This window comes from Pholcus phalangioides, unplaced genomic scaffold, assembly GCF_987345545.1.
Source record: "Pholcus phalangioides strain wild (caught in Gottingen) unplaced genomic scaffold, Ppha-v1.0 ptg000003l_1, whole genome shotgun sequence".
Taxonomy (NCBI): domain Eukaryota; kingdom Metazoa; phylum Arthropoda; class Arachnida; order Araneae; family Pholcidae; genus Pholcus; species Pholcus phalangioides.
In genome coordinates this window covers 22,411,652-22,430,749 of record NW_028301596.1, presented here as the reverse complement: position 1 = coordinate 22,430,749, position 19,098 = coordinate 22,411,652, and the positions used below count along the sequence as shown (strand labels likewise).

Here is a 19,098-nt window from a genome sequence, read left to right as displayed (position 1 = left end):
TAAATCATAGTATTAAACATTTATGCAATAAGTGGTGGGGAAAAGTAGTTTCATCAGCTTCAATATCCAATCAGCACTGACGATAAGCATTTGCTAATTTGTTATGCTTCCTAATTCAGAGCCATGTCATTTTGTATGGTGCTGAAGCCTTTAATTTAAATTTGGTTGCAATGTTATTTCCAGTAAGAATATTTATTTAAGTACCTGAAATTTTGAACACAATTTAATAATAACAAAAATCAACTTTGTATGTATAAAATAAAAGAACATTCTATAAACATATTTGTTTGAAAAATAATGGCAAAATAAAAAAAAATTACAATAATATTGCTTGAAATTATTCTGAAGAGAGTAAAAAATTATTTAATGATTATATTAAGTATTTATTACTTATATAATATTGTCATTTTAAACAATGCATGCAATTATTGTATTTATTTTCAATAGGAATTTATATAATGAAATTCACTATTTGAGGTTTTTGATGCGACAGTTTCAATCGTGGTTTATACTGTCAAAAACTGTCATGCATCAAAAATCTGCCAACCCTGGTGCTATCTGTTTAAAAAAAAAGTATTTTTTTCAAAGTATTCTTTTGTCTTTAATGAGAACTAAAATGACCTACCAAATAATTTACATGATAATTATTTATTATCATACTTATATTTATATTTTTATTTATCATTTTCTTCTTATTGTACTTTTCATAATGTGGTAGATTGGTTAAACAATGAAGAAAAAAGTTTTTTTCCTCTTTTATAATTGATATTTGCCATCTTATAATTTGATGACTACAGTGCTAAAATTTGACATCTTCATTCAGTTTTTATTACGTCTGAAAGAAAATTGTTTGATGCTGAAGAAACGCTCTGAGGGAAATGCTAAGCCGAGTGTGCTAGAGAAATACATAGTAAGTTTTTAATAACTATAATTTAACAAAAGAGTGGAAATTTTGAGTGAGAAATGTCAAAACCACATTAGAGAGATATTGGAAAAAAATTTTTTTTTTTCTTTTTCAGGGCTTTTTGAAATGGTTTCAGTCTGAGTTGATTTTCAACTTGCATCCTGGAGCTAACTTCCCCAGAAGAGTTACAGCTCTCAGTTTACTGCATTTGCTTCACAGCATCTATAGAGATTTTGGAACATTGAGTATATAATCTATAAACTAATATTATTTGAACTCTGGAAGAAATCATTACAGTATTCCTTGGCCTATTCACTGCAGTTCTTGTATTTTTTTAAAGCATGATTTACTAGGTTTACAGTGCTTAATGCTCTTTGAAACCCCAGACTGACTTATTAGCCATCAATTGCAACATCAGTATTATCGATATTTCCAATCGCTGTTGCCTATCTGGTTTTTTTAATGATTAGGCATCACTTTATACAAAAAACTAGTTTTGCCACTTCAAGATGGTGGATGATAAGTCCACCCGCTTCTCTAGGCACTGGCCATGCTTTTTTCAACATAGTCCAGTTTTGTTTTGAAAACTTAAATCTTAAAGAAATTGACTGTGAAACATTCAAATATCAACCAAGTAAACTGCATTTCATTTATTCAGAATCAGTTTCTAACATTCAACAATTAGTTGTCTTCATGTATCTGTTTATAGAATATGTAGCAAAAATATAACCTTCTGGTAATTATAACACTAACCGCTGCAGTGGTCGAGCGGCCATAGTGATGGACTCGCCTCACGAGGACCGGGGTTCAAGCCTCACCAACGCCACATTGGTATTCAGCTGAAGTTTGTTTTTCTGTGGTTCTCTCTTCCAACTTTGAGGTGCGAATACGAGCTGATCTCCCCTTTAAAAAGTCCCACCACAAATAGCAACAGCTGATACAATTATTCAACTATTACACTTCACTCATAGTTAGAAAAATGTATGGCAGATGGCAGCACACTATACATAGCAAACATTACACAGAAACAAACTTCATGTTAGGTTCACTACATGCACACACATTCCAACATGTACCAATTCGTTAGAAGTTCCACAGAGGAATATGGATGAGGTGAATGTGTGATTTACTAGTATTAGTAGCCCTTATACGCTGATGTGGCACACACATTAAACAAACGTTTTTTTGCATTTTGCTTCTTACGCTCATATGGCAGATGGGCCAAGAAATCTGTATTACATTTTTTCCACTTATGGAGGGAAACAAAAGTATGGATCCTAATTTTTCTAAAAAACCCCATTTTATTAAATGATGTAGCACATTAATTCAACTTTGTTTGCTCATTTTTGTTTTATCTCTTCTGCCAGAAAGCTGGGCTGGAATAAATCTCGGCAACAGGATAAGTCCAGCAGAGCAGAGTTCTGGTGCTCATTCAGTATATTAGATTTTGGGACTTTTGGAGCCAAGAGACTCATTTTTCACGCAATAAAATTAACCTCACTGCTTTTGTACCATGATTTTTACAAATTTTTTGAATGAACGATATCTTTAAAGATTGTTTTTAAATTTGAAAATATGCATGCATTCTTCTAATTCAGTTCATAATAAAAGGTAAATACTTTATTATAAACTAATATATCCTGATGAGAGTTTCTGTGAATTTCTTCTGAGAAAAAAAATGTCCAAAAGATAAATGAATTGTTTGAGAATTCTTTTATGAATGAATTCTTCTTTCAACAAATTTTTTTATTTATTCACTGAAATAAATTTATATTTTAGCTTTTTATTTAATAATATTTTAGATATTGTATCAAATTTTTGTTTATATAAGTGTGATTTGTTTGATTTTTTTTTGTTATTAATCATAGTACAGTCAAACTCCATTATAGTGAACCGTCTATGTACCCAATAAAAAGTTCACTATAACCCATGGTTCACTATATCCAAATTTGTTGAAACACTGATATTTCTTAGCATTTGATGGTGGTTTTGTTGGAAACCTTCACTGCGATATAACACACAATTTACTAATAAGTTATTCATCACTTGAGCAGACAATTAATCAAATATTAAAAAAGAATAATTTTGAAGTAGTATTATAGTACTTACTTTTATTTTTATATCCTATGAAAAAAATTTGTTATTTTTGATTGAATACATTTCAATTTTAAGTAAAGTTCATCAGTTTTCTTATCAACGATTAGGAAAGAGTCCAAAGCTTTTTTTTTTTCCACATTTTCCATAGAAAAAAATATTCAGAATGTCTGCAGCCACTTTCACTTCAGAGATTGAAGGTACTGCCATTTCACTTTCTTCTTCTGGATGAGGAATCTTCTTCATCAGCATCGTTCTTTTGCTTTACTTTGGATACTATGCCATCATCTGTAGGAATATCTGAAGTACACACCTCATTATCACAAGATTCGAAGTGTTCCATTTCATCTCTGGGACAAAGATTTAACACCATGCTTTTCAGGCCACATAGCGATCGGTAGGTTTTCATCTTCGTCATCTGCAATACTGTCTCTTCCTTGCTCCAATACATTCTTAAAAAGACCCACATGTCGAAAGCAGTTGCGAATTGTTGCATCTAATACTTGTCTCAAAGACTTCTCCAGCAAAATGATTGCTTCCAAAAGAGAGATGTTAAACTCGCTGTTCATTTCATATCTTCCCAAAATATGCATAACTAACTGTTTTCTGTAGTAAGATTTGAGGCTGCAAATAACATCCATCGGTTGCAGCACAAAAGTTGTACTGGGAGGCAAAAAACAAACAAGCTTGATGCACTTAAGATTTTTTAAGTAGTGATGGGCAGCGCAGTTATCTATCGGGAGAATAGTCTTGCTTCTTTTTTTTCATCAAGTCGCTGTCCCATTGACGAAGCTCTGCTTCAAACACATTAGCAGTCAACCAAGCTTTTCGATTAGCTTTGTAATTTACAGGTAGCTTTTTAACGTTTTTAAAACATCTAGGCTTTTGAGAGCTGCCTATTACGTTTAGTTTTTCTGAGCCATACATGTTTGCACACACTATGACAGTTACTCTAACTTTTGACAGCTTCCCACCATTGCATGTTTCTCCTTTAAATTTTAAAGTTCGATCTGGAGTCATTTTGTACCCAGCTTCATCAGCGTTAAAAATGTCTTTCTCTTCATAATCTTGGATTACGTCAAGCCACACTTCAGACTTCCAGTTTTCCCACATCCGGTGCATTAACACTTGCTGCTTCACCCACAACCTTAGCACATGAAATATTGTTCCAGTTTTTTTTAATCTGTCCAGCCAGCCGTTAGAGCATACAAAAACCATTTCTTCAAAACGTTCAGCACACTCATTTGCTTTGTTTTGTAGCATGACTCCTGTCACAGGAACATTTTGGTTCTGTTGAATGGTGAACCATTTTAAAAGAGCTTCTTGTACATTTCCTTTTTCAGCCCGATGTAGCTTCTTTGCTCCATCCAGATTTTTTTCGTGAGCAGCAGTGATCACGCTGCGATTTTTTCCAAATGTTGGGAACTGTAGATTTCGATAAGGAAAATTCCTTGCACATTGCCGATTGATTGACTCCATCTTCAATACGTTTGATTATTTTCACTCTATCATCAATGGAAAATGCTTTCCTCTTTACGGAATTTGCCATTTCTACCAATTTTTTCCAAGACACTGCTGAGATGGCAAAATGTCTGTTTAGTGCGAAGCGGTCAAATGGATATGAAGACAATGACAGGAGATAGAAAGGAAGGGGACATCAGATGCTTCCAGGTCTGTTCCACTATTTTTCAAGGGGTGACTTGAAAAGAATGGTGTCTTGTAGTAGACCAGGGGATTCCTAGAAACAGCAGGGAGGGTAGAGAAAGAGGGACATTGTTTATTGGGTAGTAGACCAGTGGTTGATTTCTAGAAACGGTGGGGAGGGTGAAAGAGTAGGATTTGACACGGAAGTCAAGGAAAATGCTGTCTTTCGGATCTTAATATGTGTGAGCTTACCTTTGAAAAACTGGAAAAAGAAACTGCGAAAGGGACACATTTCAATTCACTATAAGTGGACTTTCATTTTCTCAGCACTCGGCAGTTCACATTTAAATTAACATTAGGTGAATAGGTGTTCTGCTGGGACCAATGAAAAAGTTCACTATAAATGAGAATTCACTATATCCCAGGTTCACTATAGCAAGGTTTGACTGTAACATAAATAAATAAAAAATAACCATTTTGAAGCTAAAAATTTTCTGTTTAATGTACATTCATCCAGGTGACAATCCATTGTTCGAAGACATGGAACATACATCATTGCAAACATTGTTTGAAAGTTTAAAGGACACATATGAGAACAACAAAACTTTACTTTTAGACTTATTGAAAAATCTGACATCAAATGCATTATTCTGTAAAGTGAGTTATTAAAATATTTTTATTTTTAGGCAGTTAAGCGAGATAAAAAAATAATCACACTGCATTATCTAATTTAAAACTTATTGGAAAAGAAATTAAATTATTTCAAATATTTGAAGAAGATGAAAGAAATTTTTTTTATAATCATATATGATGCAAGTGTAATTTATATGAGTAAAGATTCTATGCTGTTGATTTAGTAGTCTATTAAATTTGATTAAAAAACTACTAACAATGAACTGATCTATTTGCAGGGAAGAAGTATCTCTGAAATTTTCAAAATTGCTATCAAGCTTTTATCAAGTCCAAGGCCACCAGATTCTGTTACTACATCATACATTTTGGTATATCTGTCCTCTTTGAATTTCAGTGATGAAGATTTGAATCAAATTACGCTGGATTTGGAAGAAGAGGGATACAAAGTTTGCTTGTCATTTCTAGAATTGGAGAAAGGTGTTCAACAACGTTCTTGTTTTATTGTTATCCAGTTATTGATGTCAGTTCTTAGTCATCAATTGCATATCGCTGAAAAAAGTTTGATAGAAGCTGCAGCTACTGGTCCGATGTATGGTGTTCTTATCTGCATTCGATATATTGTGATGCAAATTTCTTTCAGGTATTTTTGTTATGTTTTGGGTCTTTTGTGATGAGTTTTCAAACAATTTTTGTCAAAAGTCTTTCTGGTTATCCTTCATGTTATTTCTGTCTATGTAATGTGGTGTATGTAATTGTTCCATTGTGACAGTATAGTTAACAGGCCATTGTCTGGCTATGCAGATTTAAATTCTGGTTCAAGGAATGCTTTTTTTCGGATCCTAATATGTGTGAACTTACCTTTGAAAAACTGGAAAAAGAAACTGCGGAAGGGACATTTCAGTTCACTGTGTTCAGGCATGGGTATTCATTCAATATTACGAAACTGCAACTTTAACTGTAGTTTGCTAATTTTAATGTTTAACGTGAAAATGAGAGTTGATATTTTGAAAAGTTTGGGAAAGAGTTCTAGTCAGGAAGGAATTCAAATTTTTAAGAAATTATGAAATAAAAGAATATACAGGCAGACTTAGCTAGTTCAAACTTAAGTTAATTTGAATTTTTGAATAATTTGAATATTGGAAATTTTCCTTGGGTTTCCTATTCATTGTAATGTTGAAATTACTTATTTAATTCAATTAGCCCCCTGTCCAATGTCTCGGATCAGTGTTTTTCAACCTTTCTGAAAACAAGGACCAGTAAAATATCTGAAACAATTTGATGGAACATTTTTTTCCCATATTACAGGACATTTCTGTAATTTTCATTGTTCCAGTTTTTTTTATACATTTGTCCCATTTTCTCAACAACACTTATTTGAATTCATAATATTTACCAGTCACATATACACATACACACACACAGCGATTTCATAATACATATATAAATTATATTTCAAATTATAATTTAATTTATTAATTATCGTTCATAATTATGGCAAAAATTATAAATATTCATCTCACATATTTGCCAATGTTTCATCCTCAATTTTTTTTTTGGAATTTCAATTACGATTGGTGATGGTGCCTGACAAGGTTTTTGATGACACTTGGCAATGTACCGTATTTTGCAAATTAGTATCTAAGATCCCAGTTCACAAAATTTTATTTTTCTCAATGAAATACAGTCGTCAAAGATCATTTGAATATTTTTTTCATGAAATGCATGTTTGTTTACTGCGATGTAGCTGGCCTGTATTTTCACATCCTTCAGCAGTTTTAGCAGAAATTAGCAAATTCAATTTTTTAGCAAAATTGAGTGATATCCCGTATTTAGGATCGTAATTTCCTGCTTTCTCACTGATGGTGTATGGTAAACCTTAGTATGAAGGTAGAATTTAATTTTAACACATATGGGTATTACCAATATCAATTACAATGGGTGAAATAATTTTATTAAGTCTGTCTGTGGACCATAGGTTGAGAAACACTGTCTTGGATAATAAGTTTGATTCAGAAATGTCATTTACAAAATGTCTCTTTCTCAGAATTCCTAGCTAACTTTAAGTCACCTTTTTCTTTATTAAGTGGTTTACTGATCTTTTCCAAAATATAATATGTCTTGCATTTAAACATTAAAAAAAATTTCAATACAAAAAAAATCTGAGCTGCTTTTTTTTGTTTCTAAAAAGCAATAATTTTGTTAGCAGTTTCACACACTGGCTTTGGTCTTCACACTGCAGCTAGTGCTTCACAAAATCTTGGAGGACTTCATTAGCACCTGCAAAATTGCAGATGCAATTCTACTACTCAAGAAGTGCGTTTGTGTGAGTGTGTTTGTGGTAGTTTTCTCCTCAGGCAGAATTTTTAAAAGCTGGAATGCTGAAATCCCAGTGACTTTTCTGGTAAAATGTGTTAGATGTCTCTGTAGCATTATTGTTTGTTTATTTTGGATATCAATGTAACATTTCTAACTATGTTCAAATGTGGTTCATATTGAATTTTCTCATGAAGAGGTCAAAAACTTGATAATGAGCTGATATTATATCATTAAAATTTGATATAATATCAGCACTCTTCCCTATTCCAGCACTTTCAGAAGTGTAATGGGTATGTTTGAAAAAATAAGGCTGTGAAAGCTAAAAAATTAAGTCCTCAATTCTCTAAATGAACCTGAAGATTTTGTGTAATGTTTAAGAGCATCCAAAGGAAAATGGAAAATTTATGAATGAAATAATTTTTGTAATTGCTTATATTTTATACAAACACTAGCTATAATACCCGGCGCTGCCCGGGTTTTCTTCAATTACTGAGAGGATTGAAAAAGTGACAAACCATTACAAGGGCATGAACTATAATGCATAATACTGGCAGCATTAAAGAAATGGTATACCATTATAAAGTAAAGGCATATGCATGTCTGGATCGCATTGCTAGGGAACCACGGTAACCAAAGCAAACATTCTGAAAGTGATTGTTAAGGCCAAGAAACCATTGTTGCTCAACAGTTTTTCACCTATTTTGGGCATTTGCCCTGCTCTGACGAACTTTTAAAGTACCCTGTCGTTCAAGCTGGATCCCATTTGGTATATATGCAAAATTTGGTGACGATATATCTAAAATTGTAGATTTGTATAGAGAACACACACACACAGAGAGAGAATCAATTTTATATATATAGATTTGTTGCAACAAAGAGAAAATTAGCATATTGAGTGATAGCATTCAATACATTTTTCATAATTATTCAGAGATTTTAGTTTTTTATGGAAGTATAGTCATCCTATATTAATGAATTGGATGATTGGAATTTTGGATAATTCAAACTTTTTTGCTGTTCTCTTGAGATTTGAATTAACCAAGTTTGACTGTATAACCAATGAAGAGTTTAAAAAAATTAAATAAAAGTTTACTGCAAGGTTTTTGAAGACTATTGCATTAATTTGTATACTAATTGTGTTTGTTTATGTGTATCATGTGATGGAAATTATATTTTTCCATGATAATGAGTTAAGTTCTTTGAGTTGTATTCAAATATTTTAAATACCAGTTTTAGAGCGTAACTTTTTTTTATAATTAGTTTTTTTTTCAGTTTTTGTAATTTCTTTTTTATGTGGTAACTTTCCAGCTGTATAACAGATGAAACATCACTCGTTCTTTGGCAAATGGTTTTGAGTACTTTGCTGTCTATATGTTTCGAAGTGGCAGCTGTAGTGGAACCAATAGTGTGTAATTTATCACCCGAAGGCCATCTCCCAATAGATACTGATGAAAGTATGTGATATTTTATCGTAATATAATATTTATTCCAGTGGATGAATACAGTGGATCCCGCCTTTAACATTTTAGAGAAATATATGTAAAAACTCGTCATGAAAAATGTTGTAAGCAGGAAAACGCTTTAAATGGGAGACCAATAATTATTAGTAAGAGTAGTGGGACCATGAAAGCATGAGTCTTACTACTCAAGAAAACATTACAAGTGGGAATGTTATGAGCGAGATACACTGTATTAGAGTTTCATTAATTTTTGAATCAATGCTCAAACAAGCCAAATATTATTACGGTGATTCAAGAGTAAACAGAATTACAAATTGACAAGTTTTTGAATGCATACTGTTTCACACACATGCATTAAAACCAGCTAAATCACTATACTTTTAATGTTTTGTGAAGCATGTCATGATTTTTAGGAAGGCATTACCGTTATACGAATTGTAAAAAAAATTTTAAATTTGAGTCAAATTTAGCCACATTTATGTTTTTTTCTTCACATTTATGTATAAGCAAATTTATTGTTATTAAAAAATTCAATAATCAAAATGTCACATTTAACATGTCAAAAGTTTAAAGCTAAGCTTTTTGGAGATTCCATTGTATTATTATTGTATGGTAATAAAATGTAAATATATATGTGTCTGTCATGTGCATATCATATCCATTTTCTCATGACATTATATACTTGACATCTGTATCATATACTTTTCAGATAGCATTACACAGATGCGTGTGTCAGTGAAAAATTCGATCTTCTCCAGATCAGCATCTCTCTTAGATAATACCGAAGAGCTTTTGATCAGCGATGTAAAGGCATACGCAGTGACTTCTCAGATGTTGCTCATATGTAGTTGGCGCACACACAAAGAAGTTTCTCTACTGTTTGGTGCAATTGCAGAAGGTGTAATGGTGAATAAACCAGAACCAGAAAGCTCTTTAATATTGTCTACTGGTCAGGTATGTTTTATATTCTGATGAGGTAACATTAATAATATATGTGATATCAATTGGTTTTTTTTTCTTTCAAGGTTTTTCTTCTGGGTTTATAAGAAATTCATCTACAAATAAAAAATTTCCACATGTAAATATACAGATTTTAATTTTTCTTCTACGTATCTTTAGTTAAAGAAAATTGGTCAATATTTTATCCAACAACTCAGTCAGGTAAAACACAGAGGAGCGTTTGAACAAGCCTATGTTGGATTTCACCAGCTCTGTCAAAAAATGTGGAGGTGAGTGTTGATGAAAATGTTTCAAAGAGATGTTTTTTCTCAACCTTGACACATCTAGGAAGGAGATATACTGGATATTATGCTGAGGCAAACTTTGGAAAGAAAGTTCCCAGTGGAGACAACTAACTTTTCTTTCCAAAGTCTTCCATATCTAGAAAGTCTCTCTCCTATTTCATAAGCTAGAAAATGAGTGTGCAAAAAAAAACTTGAAAATTATCAATAAATCAGAGTGGTTATTTTGTAGTACTTTTGTAAGTGTATTGTATTATATATTAAGAAAAACCTATTTTGAAGGAAAGATTCATCTTTATTTCTCAAGCCAATGCAAACTTTATTTTTGATTAGACAGCTCTGTTCTGAGTGAATTCAATGAATGACTGTTGTGTCAGAAAATAACATCCCAGTCATGGTTATCAGCTAAATGCAAGCCAACATCAGTTGTGCTCATTTCTGAGGAAAGATTTTCTTAGCATGATTGCATATCAAGGTTATCTTACTGAATTAGCAATTTGTTGACCTCAGTAAAACTATATTCATTCTTTTCTTTTGAAGTTTTTTGAATGATTTATAAACATAAAAAATGATTTGGTGCAGTGATTTTGTTTATTATTCTACCTGTTTCTTTGTGCCACTTTTTAAAAAAAATTGTTTATTGTAATAGCTGTTTATGAAATTCAGCAATATTTTGATGCTGACTTTTATGTAAAATCCTTTTTAGATACAAAGATCTAACACTGTCCAGTTTACCTAAAAAATGGCTGAAAGACTTTTTCTCTCGAATATCAGGTGAATTTGATCTTATAAGTCTATGCTCAACTCGAAGAAGTGCTGGTCTTCCTTTTCTGATGCAGGTTATTAATTTTTTTTACACAATCCAAAAGAATAATAAGAATAAGTTTATTCTATAATTCCAGGCCAGTACTCCATCACTTTATAGTGATGCTGCATCATTGATTCTATTTTACATCATCAAAATATTTAGAGAAAATGGTTTCATCAAATAGTGAATTGGATTTAAATTTTTTGCTTTTGTCTCTTTCTCTTATACCAGGCATTATTAGTATCAGAACCAGAGGTGAACAGATCATCAACATTTAAGACTGCAATTGTTTCTCTACTTGATATGGCAGTTAATCCATCTATGCATTGGGTAACTGACACGCAGGTTAGATATTATTACATTGTCAACTGCTATTACAAAAAGCTAATCACTATATTGTATATTTCCAAGACTACAATACTACTAAACTGCATATGCACCTCATGAATATTCCTCCGAGGAAATTTCTAACAGATCTGTGCTTGCTGGAAACTGTAGTTTGTATACGTATGTCTTTGATGTTTTATGGGTATCTGACGTATGTGTGGAATGGGTGCAAATTGCTACTACTACTAAAGCACACATGTACCTCGTCTATATTCCTTTGCGGAACTTCTAGTGAATTGGTACATGTTGGAATGTGCCTGTCTGTGTTGTGAACCTAACGTGAAGCTTGTTTCTGTGTAATGCTTGTTATAGTGGTGCCATCTGCCACATATTTTTCGAACTATGAGTGAAGTGTAATGTTTTAAGATTTTACCGTTGTAGGCCTGTTACTCTCTGCGGTGAGACTTTTTAATGGGGAGATCGGCTTGCATTCGCACCCCAAAGTTGGGAACCGCAGAAAACCAACTTCATTCGACCACCACTGCGGCGACGGTGGGGTTTGAACCCAGGACCTCGTGATGCGAGTCTGTCACTATAACCACTAGACCACTACAGTGGCAGTGCAAATTGCTGCCACCTTTCTCCCAAATTGAAGGTTTTGAAAGTAATATTCATATGCAGATCCTGAATCCACTGCTGTAGATTCAAAAAGTTTTGGTGCTTTCTTTTGAGACACTCATAACCTAGCTAATTGCTTGGATAAAAATATTGTTTCTCTTATTGTAAAAATTCTTGTTTGTAAAAATTATTTTTTTACAGGAATAAAAATTCCATTGTTGAGTAAAAATTATGAATTACATTTTTTTCTCATTGTATTTCCCATCTCAGGTTCATGCTCTAAATGTTATCAGAACATTATACAGAGACTCATCCCTTGGGGAAACTGTTATGCCATATGTTTCTGAAGGTTTGAAAGCAGCTATCACAGGATTTAAGTCACCATTTTGGGCTGTGAGTATATATATACCCTATATACTCGTGTATAAGCCAAGTTTTTTTGTGGAAAAATTCGTTCCTCAAGTGGGGGGGGGGGGGTCCGCTTATACTCGGGTTAGTTTTTGATGGGAAAATATCAACCCCGCAATCAGTTGTAATTTTTGTAGCAGTGTGCGAGAAACCGGCATTATTGGTATTTGATATGTTTAAATTCCACAGAACCGATAATGTTGAAGCCGAGGCAAAGAAATCTAAAACATCATTAACTGAAATTATCATCCGATCCTTCAAAAAGTGTTGCATCAGCAATGCGATGGACGGAACTGAAGATGATATCCTCTTTGAAAGTGACAATGGCGATGACAGCCCAGATGAGGATAAAAACAAAGATGCTGCACCCCCTATGATGATCTGATGGATTGCCATGAGCTTGGAGACTCAGAAGAAATGGATTACAAATTTTGAATCATTTTGTATCGTAAATTTCCGCAAGCTATTCATTTTGCATAAAAATATAAGCTTTTTTTTTCTCTGAAATGCACGGATTTTTTGGGGTCGGCTTATACACAGGTTTTCAATTTATTGCGGTTTTGGTGGTCCTGAAGTTGGGGGGGGGGGGTCGGCTTATATAAGAGTCGGCTTATACATGAGTATATACAGTATATATGCTATCACATTAGAAAACATGTTACAAAGTTAATAAAGTTTTCAAACCATTGTGAAATGAAAGGTAGTTTCTTTTCACTCAGTAAAACTCATTCAATATCATAATATGTTGCGTATTTATTTTTACAAGTATATATATATATATATATATATATTTATTTATTTATTTATTTATTATGTAATTGCTGTATGAAGTTACTCTGACTTTGAACAAGAATAATAATGAAAATCATCATGTGAACAAAGTATGAGATAAACGTATTTGTGGATATGCTTTTTATCTGTAAAATATTTTATAAACTTAATTTTCATTTTACAGGTAAGGAATGCATCAACATTACTTTTTAGTGCTTTGGTGACTAGAATATTTGGAGTGAATCGAAGTAAAGATGAAGTTACAAGAAAAAATTGTCTTACTGGGCGAGTCTTCTTTTTGCGCTTTCCGGAAATGTTTGATTTTCTTCTTGATGAGTTGAAGTTAGCTGTAAAGCAAATACAAAGTGAGAGAACAGAGAAAAGGTACTACAAAAGTTTTCTGCACATTTTTAGTAAATAAAATTCATATAAATATTATATCTGTGGAAAATATTATGTAGAGCAGTAGTATTTGTCGTTTTAGAGTATTTGAAAACAACAAAATATACATATGCTAGTAAACATAAAGACAGAGCCTGAATCAATAGTTTCCACTAGTCTTTTGTTTTGAAAATTGGGAAAGATAATCTTAGATTAGTTTTCAAACTTTTCTTAATTTTAGATTCTTTTTCTGCAAATTATTTACTTATTTTAACAATTCACATTTACTCTATTTCAGCCATGCTGTGGAACCAAGCCTTTATCCTTTGCTACTCATACTTGGCAGATTGTATCCATCTGTTACAGACGGTCATGACTCCAACATGAAGTTATCCAGTTTTGTGCCTTACATCATTCAATGCGCTCATAGTTACACATGGAAAATACGAGTTGCCAGTGCCAAAGCCCTAATTCCATTACTCTCTTTAGATGATTTTCACACAGTGCTTCAAAACTTATTCAGTGCTTTGCCTTCACCATCTCAGCAATTCCAACACAATCATCTTCATGGAACTTTACTGCAGGTGAATCATATCTGGTACATGCCAATACACATGTGCTTGGAAGTAATTTTTGTTTTACTGAACTTAGATTTTATTTGTGGTCATGCTGCTACCTGTGAATGTTTGTGTATTTTTTTTTTATCTTACCCTATATCACAAAATAACACAGTCAAGTGTCCATATTTCGGACAATTTTGAACTTTGCACTGAAAAATCAACCCCTCAATGAAACGTTAAAATAAAAAAAAAACATTCTGAGGGGGTGCCTAGTAGGATGGGTCCAAAAAAAGGGATTTTTCATTTTCAAATCACTATAGCGTGTAAAAGTTGGCTCCTTTAATAATAAGAGAATTGACATAAGATATTTTAAAATCGGTGGATATCTTCCAGTTGCGCATCATACTTGAAGTTTATGGACATAGAAGTAATCAAACATTTTTCTTTCATTTTTTAATATTAGTTAAAATTCTACGATCGACACGCAAAAGTTTGTTATGCTTATTTTATGGTTCAATGAAGTAAAATAAATTAAAACATTATTAATATTTCAATGTTTATTGGTCACGCAATGTGTTCAAAAAACAGGAATTAACCAAATTTTTGCACGTTTCATTGTGCAGCTCTTTGCTCATTTTGTCAGAACAAAACTGCCCCGAATTCATCTCAAGGTTGCTGCACGTCGAGTTCCACCTACACCCTACCCAATCAACCATCCAAAGTAGGCGTGTACGTGTGTAATTTACATTATATTTTAAAACTAGTTACCAAACTTAACTAGGATTCAGTGGTTTACAGTTGCTTCTACTACTTCTTTTCCAAATGTACACATTTTAAGTCTGACTTCTGGGAGAAATCAGGCATGACTGATTTTTATAACAGCGTAGATCTGATGTAGTTATTTCTAGTCTCATGTCCACATACTTTAGTTGAGGCCTCTGTAGCAAGTTAGACACATCTCCAGAATTCCTGAGTGAGACTGGAGCATGTGTGAACTGCGCTTGGGAAGACCACTACAGTAGATCGTGTGTCTATTCCATTTCAACGAACTCCCTCGTCATCATATTTTTCAGCATATAAAAGGTGCAATGAATCAATGAACCTGCCACCAGACCTCCTGTTGCAGAGATCTCTTCCAGCCCAGCTTCTTCACAGTCTGGAACTTGTGTACCTAACAGTCTGAGTGCGTATTCAGTGTTGTGTGGGAATATTTGGTGCTGCCATCTATATTTTAAATTGTGAGTGAAGAGAAATGATTGAATATTTGTACCATTGTAGGCCTGTTGCTCTCTGTGGCGAGACTTTTCAACAGGGGGATTGGCTTGCATTCGTGCCTCGAAGTTGGGAACCATCAGGTATAGACAGTGCAACACCATGGACAAAATCTTTTTCTGGGCCCATTAGATAACATTTTACTGGGTGTGAAAGCTCCCTGTGGTGGAGTATGAATCTGTAAATAGTTTGATTCTAGAAGTAGACAGAAAAATGCTGAGTGAAGACCAGCAGTACCGTATTTACAAGGTGATCAGCGAATAAGCCCTTATTTCAAAATTAAATATCTCTACAATAAAGATCAATTGAATTATGCGGTAAACGGTAAGTTTATTAGCAACGTTACAATTTTGGAACAATTTGTCAGCACACATGGCGCATACCGCAGCCCATGCAGTAACTTTAGGTGAATGCAGTGGTTTCTCTTCACACAAATGAGGATTTTCGGAACCCCAAAATCTCCAGTTTTGTTTTGTTTTTTTAAATTTTAAAAAATTAAAAAAAATTGAATTTTCGAAATTTCTGTACAACATTCTTACAGTTTTGCTAATAAACGTACCGTTTACCGCATAATTCTATTAATCTTTGTTGTAGAGGTATTTAACTTTGAATGTGCCACCTGGCAGTCGAGTGGTTAGGGAACTAGCTTCTCACTGTGCAGGTCTGGGTTCGAATCCCGGTTCGGGCATGGATGTTTACTAACACTAACAAATTCCCTGGACGGATCATGCTGATCTCTTGGGAATACGTGAGGATCACGTTATTATAAAAAAAAATTATGGGTTATTCGCTGATCACCCTGTATTAGATATATCCCAAACAATAAAGTCGAGACATTGTCCAGAGGATTTAGCAATTCAAAGTCCTGGTTGTCTGTCACATTCTAGATGGCTAAATGCGACCAATAGAGTGCTAAGGTCGTAGGCCTACCTATAAGTTAGCCAAATCCTTCTGAGAACCTCAAGTTCTCTTCAACTTAACATCGTACATGTCTGTGTGATTTTACATAAAAAAAGAACAAGTGTTTTAGAGATGTGCTAAACATGCTTTTTCAAGCAGTTCAAAGATTGCTGTATTTATTAGACGACTTACTTAAAGTTGTTAATCCAGTAATTGAACGTAGTGCGTATTTTGCACACCCTGAAAATTTACTCTTGTGTATGATTGTTGATGACAGAGAATACATTCGAGAGAGCTTCGATATAGAAGAACTTTCTAAAAGCAAGATAATCCACCTCTAAAGGAAAAACTATTAAACACTCCATGCTACCTAAGATAAACTTTGAAGCTACCAATTACACTGAGATTATTTACTAAAATACTGGCCTGTTGTATCCAGTGCTGTCTTAACGCATGGGTTCACCCAGGCATGCCCCAGGGCCTCAAGAGAAGAGGGGCCTCAGAAAAATAAGTATATGAATTTTTTGGGAATTTGTCTTTTAGGACCTCAGAAAAATCACTGCCCAGAAGCTTATAATGCTATTAAAACTGCCCTGGTTGTATCCTCCCCAATGCTACGAAAAGTATATGTGATGACGATATTAATCACTCATCAATTCCAACACTAACCACAGCAGAGGCATCAAAAAGTTTTTCTCTCGCACTCAAACACCCGAAAGATGTATCAAACTTGTTATCGAGGCCTGAACTAAAGTATGTTAGCGTAAAAGATCTACGCTATTATCAAGATCAGTTATGCTTGATTTCTCCCAAAAGTCAGATTTTGAATGTGTCAATTTTGGTGACTAGTTTTGAGGTATAACGTAAATTACATACAGACGCCTATTTTGGATGGTTGATTGGGTAGGGTGCAGGTGCAGCTGCCTCTTTGTGATGAATTCTGGGTTGTTTTGTTCTGACAAAATGAGCGAAGAGCTGCACAATGGAACTTGCAAAACTTTAGTTAATTTCTGTTTTTCGAACATATTGTGTGACCAATAGACATTTAAATGTTAATGATGTTTTAATTTATTTCGCTTTACTGAACCATAAAATAAGCATAACAAACATTTGCGTGTTAGAATTTTAACTAATTAAAAAAATGCTAGAAAAATGTACAATTTTGTCAATTTCCATGAACTTCAAGTATGATGTGCGACCAGAAGATATCAACCGATTTCTAAAATTTTTATGTTGTTTTTCTTAATAAAGGAGGCATCTTTTCCGCACTTTAATGATTTTGAAATAAAAAATTCATTTTTTTCTACCCACCTTAGTGCTTGTACTGATAATTTAAAAATTTTATGTGTACATTTGGTACCTAAAAAAATAAAATGACATTTATCTCAAGTTAGGTGCGGAAATCCTAACTTAAGACAGTATAGTTTTTGTGTGTTGTTTCATTTAAGTTTCAATAAGTAAAGTTAATCAAGTGCCTTAGTTTCAATTTGGAACTGGTTAAATCTTTTTAAAAAAGTCCGAAGACAATACCAGACTAAAAACGGTTGAGAAGTCATTTTGTTCATCACAAATAATGTCGGAACCTTTATGACAAAATCAGAGAACCCCCCCCCCCCCCATGTCTTAACGTTACTGTGGTGCAAACCTTATATATTAACCTTATTAGCAGTTCACTATAAATACTTAATGACTTTTGGGAAAACACTTAACAACTTTTTCGCAACCAAAAAAATTTTTCTATTGCTGAAACTGATCGAGAAGTGTTAACACAACAATTTACAAATGCTATGGCCTGCTTTACACGTAATCTACAACAATCATCAGGGCTAACAACATATTAAAACAAAAAATCCCAAATTGTCCCAAGTATGGACACTAGACTACCTAAAATAACATGATATATATTACTGTTATTATAGATTCGTAATTTGGTCAAAGAAATGATGAAAAATCATCCTTTACTTTGTGTGACGTTGAAGGAAAGGTTAGAAACATGGATTGCATCGAAAATTCATATAGCTACTAGGTGAGTATTTCACATTTGTATATAGGAGCTATTTGATTCTTACCAAGTTTTAGGAAAAAATATTTGTTTGTTTCATTCATTATTCTATTTTTTAGTTGGGATGCTTGTTATTCTAGTCGAGCATTATATGTGGAAATTATTTGCCACTTGCTGCCAATATTTGGTAAGTACAGCTTTTTTTAAAGCCAGTATGAATGCATTGAAACTCCATTAAATTTCCACATAATTTAGATGAAATATGCATAAAAATATTTTCACACTTCAAGTTTAGTTCCACTGTATAAGTTCTGACTTTCAAGAAAATGCTTTTTGTATTGAATATTTTTTTCTATGATTATTCAGCTGTACAATCCTAAAAATATGTGCTTTCAATGTGACAAATTATAGTGACACTCCTCCGGGATGGCCACTCAGCGTTCTATAAAAAAAGTGGCCATCTGCAAAGATGGCATCCGAATAGAAGTTGTATGACAGAAAAAACACATTTTGGGGGGTGGGGGGGGGGCATGTCAGAATAATAGTTTTCAATAACACGAAAAAAATCTTAGGCTCAATTTATTTACAATGCCCAAAAATAAATAAACAGAAGATACATAAACAGTGAAACCTTGCTGCAATGATACTCAATATACCCATAAATAACTCTAAAACAATGTTTTTTAAACCTTGTTTGAAATCACCTATAATCTGATGTTAAACTGCTCTCAATACAACAATATCCTTTGATATGATAAA

At 33.2% G+C, this 19,098-nt stretch overlaps 1 protein-coding gene across 3 annotated transcripts in view; it reads left to right on the top strand.

Annotated features, from left to right (window-relative positions):
• The window catches only part of THADA (Thyroid adenoma-associated protein homolog), a 61,250-nt gene that overhangs the window by 20,815 nt on the left and 21,337 nt on the right, over positions 1 to 19,098 (top strand). For all 3 annotated transcript variants that reach the window (XM_089246713.1, XM_089246717.1, XM_089246721.1), the window contains 14 exons: positions 824 to 910; positions 1,020 to 1,149; positions 5,160 to 5,299; positions 5,554 to 5,915; positions 8,900 to 9,045; positions 9,761 to 10,005; positions 10,171 to 10,280; positions 10,999 to 11,131; positions 11,332 to 11,445; positions 12,316 to 12,438; positions 13,409 to 13,608; positions 13,904 to 14,189; positions 18,257 to 18,363; positions 18,459 to 18,526. In XM_089246713.1, coding sequence (XP_089102839.1) covers positions 824 to 910; positions 1,020 to 1,149; positions 5,160 to 5,299; positions 5,554 to 5,915; positions 8,900 to 9,045; positions 9,761 to 10,005; positions 10,171 to 10,280; positions 10,999 to 11,131; positions 11,332 to 11,445; positions 12,316 to 12,438; positions 13,409 to 13,608; positions 13,904 to 14,189; positions 18,257 to 18,363; positions 18,459 to 18,526 — 2,251 coding nt within the window. The remainder of the gene's footprint in view (positions 1 to 823; positions 911 to 1,019; positions 1,150 to 5,159; positions 5,300 to 5,553; positions 5,916 to 8,899; positions 9,046 to 9,760; positions 10,006 to 10,170; positions 10,281 to 10,998; positions 11,132 to 11,331; positions 11,446 to 12,315; positions 12,439 to 13,408; positions 13,609 to 13,903; positions 14,190 to 18,256; positions 18,364 to 18,458; positions 18,527 to 19,098) is intronic.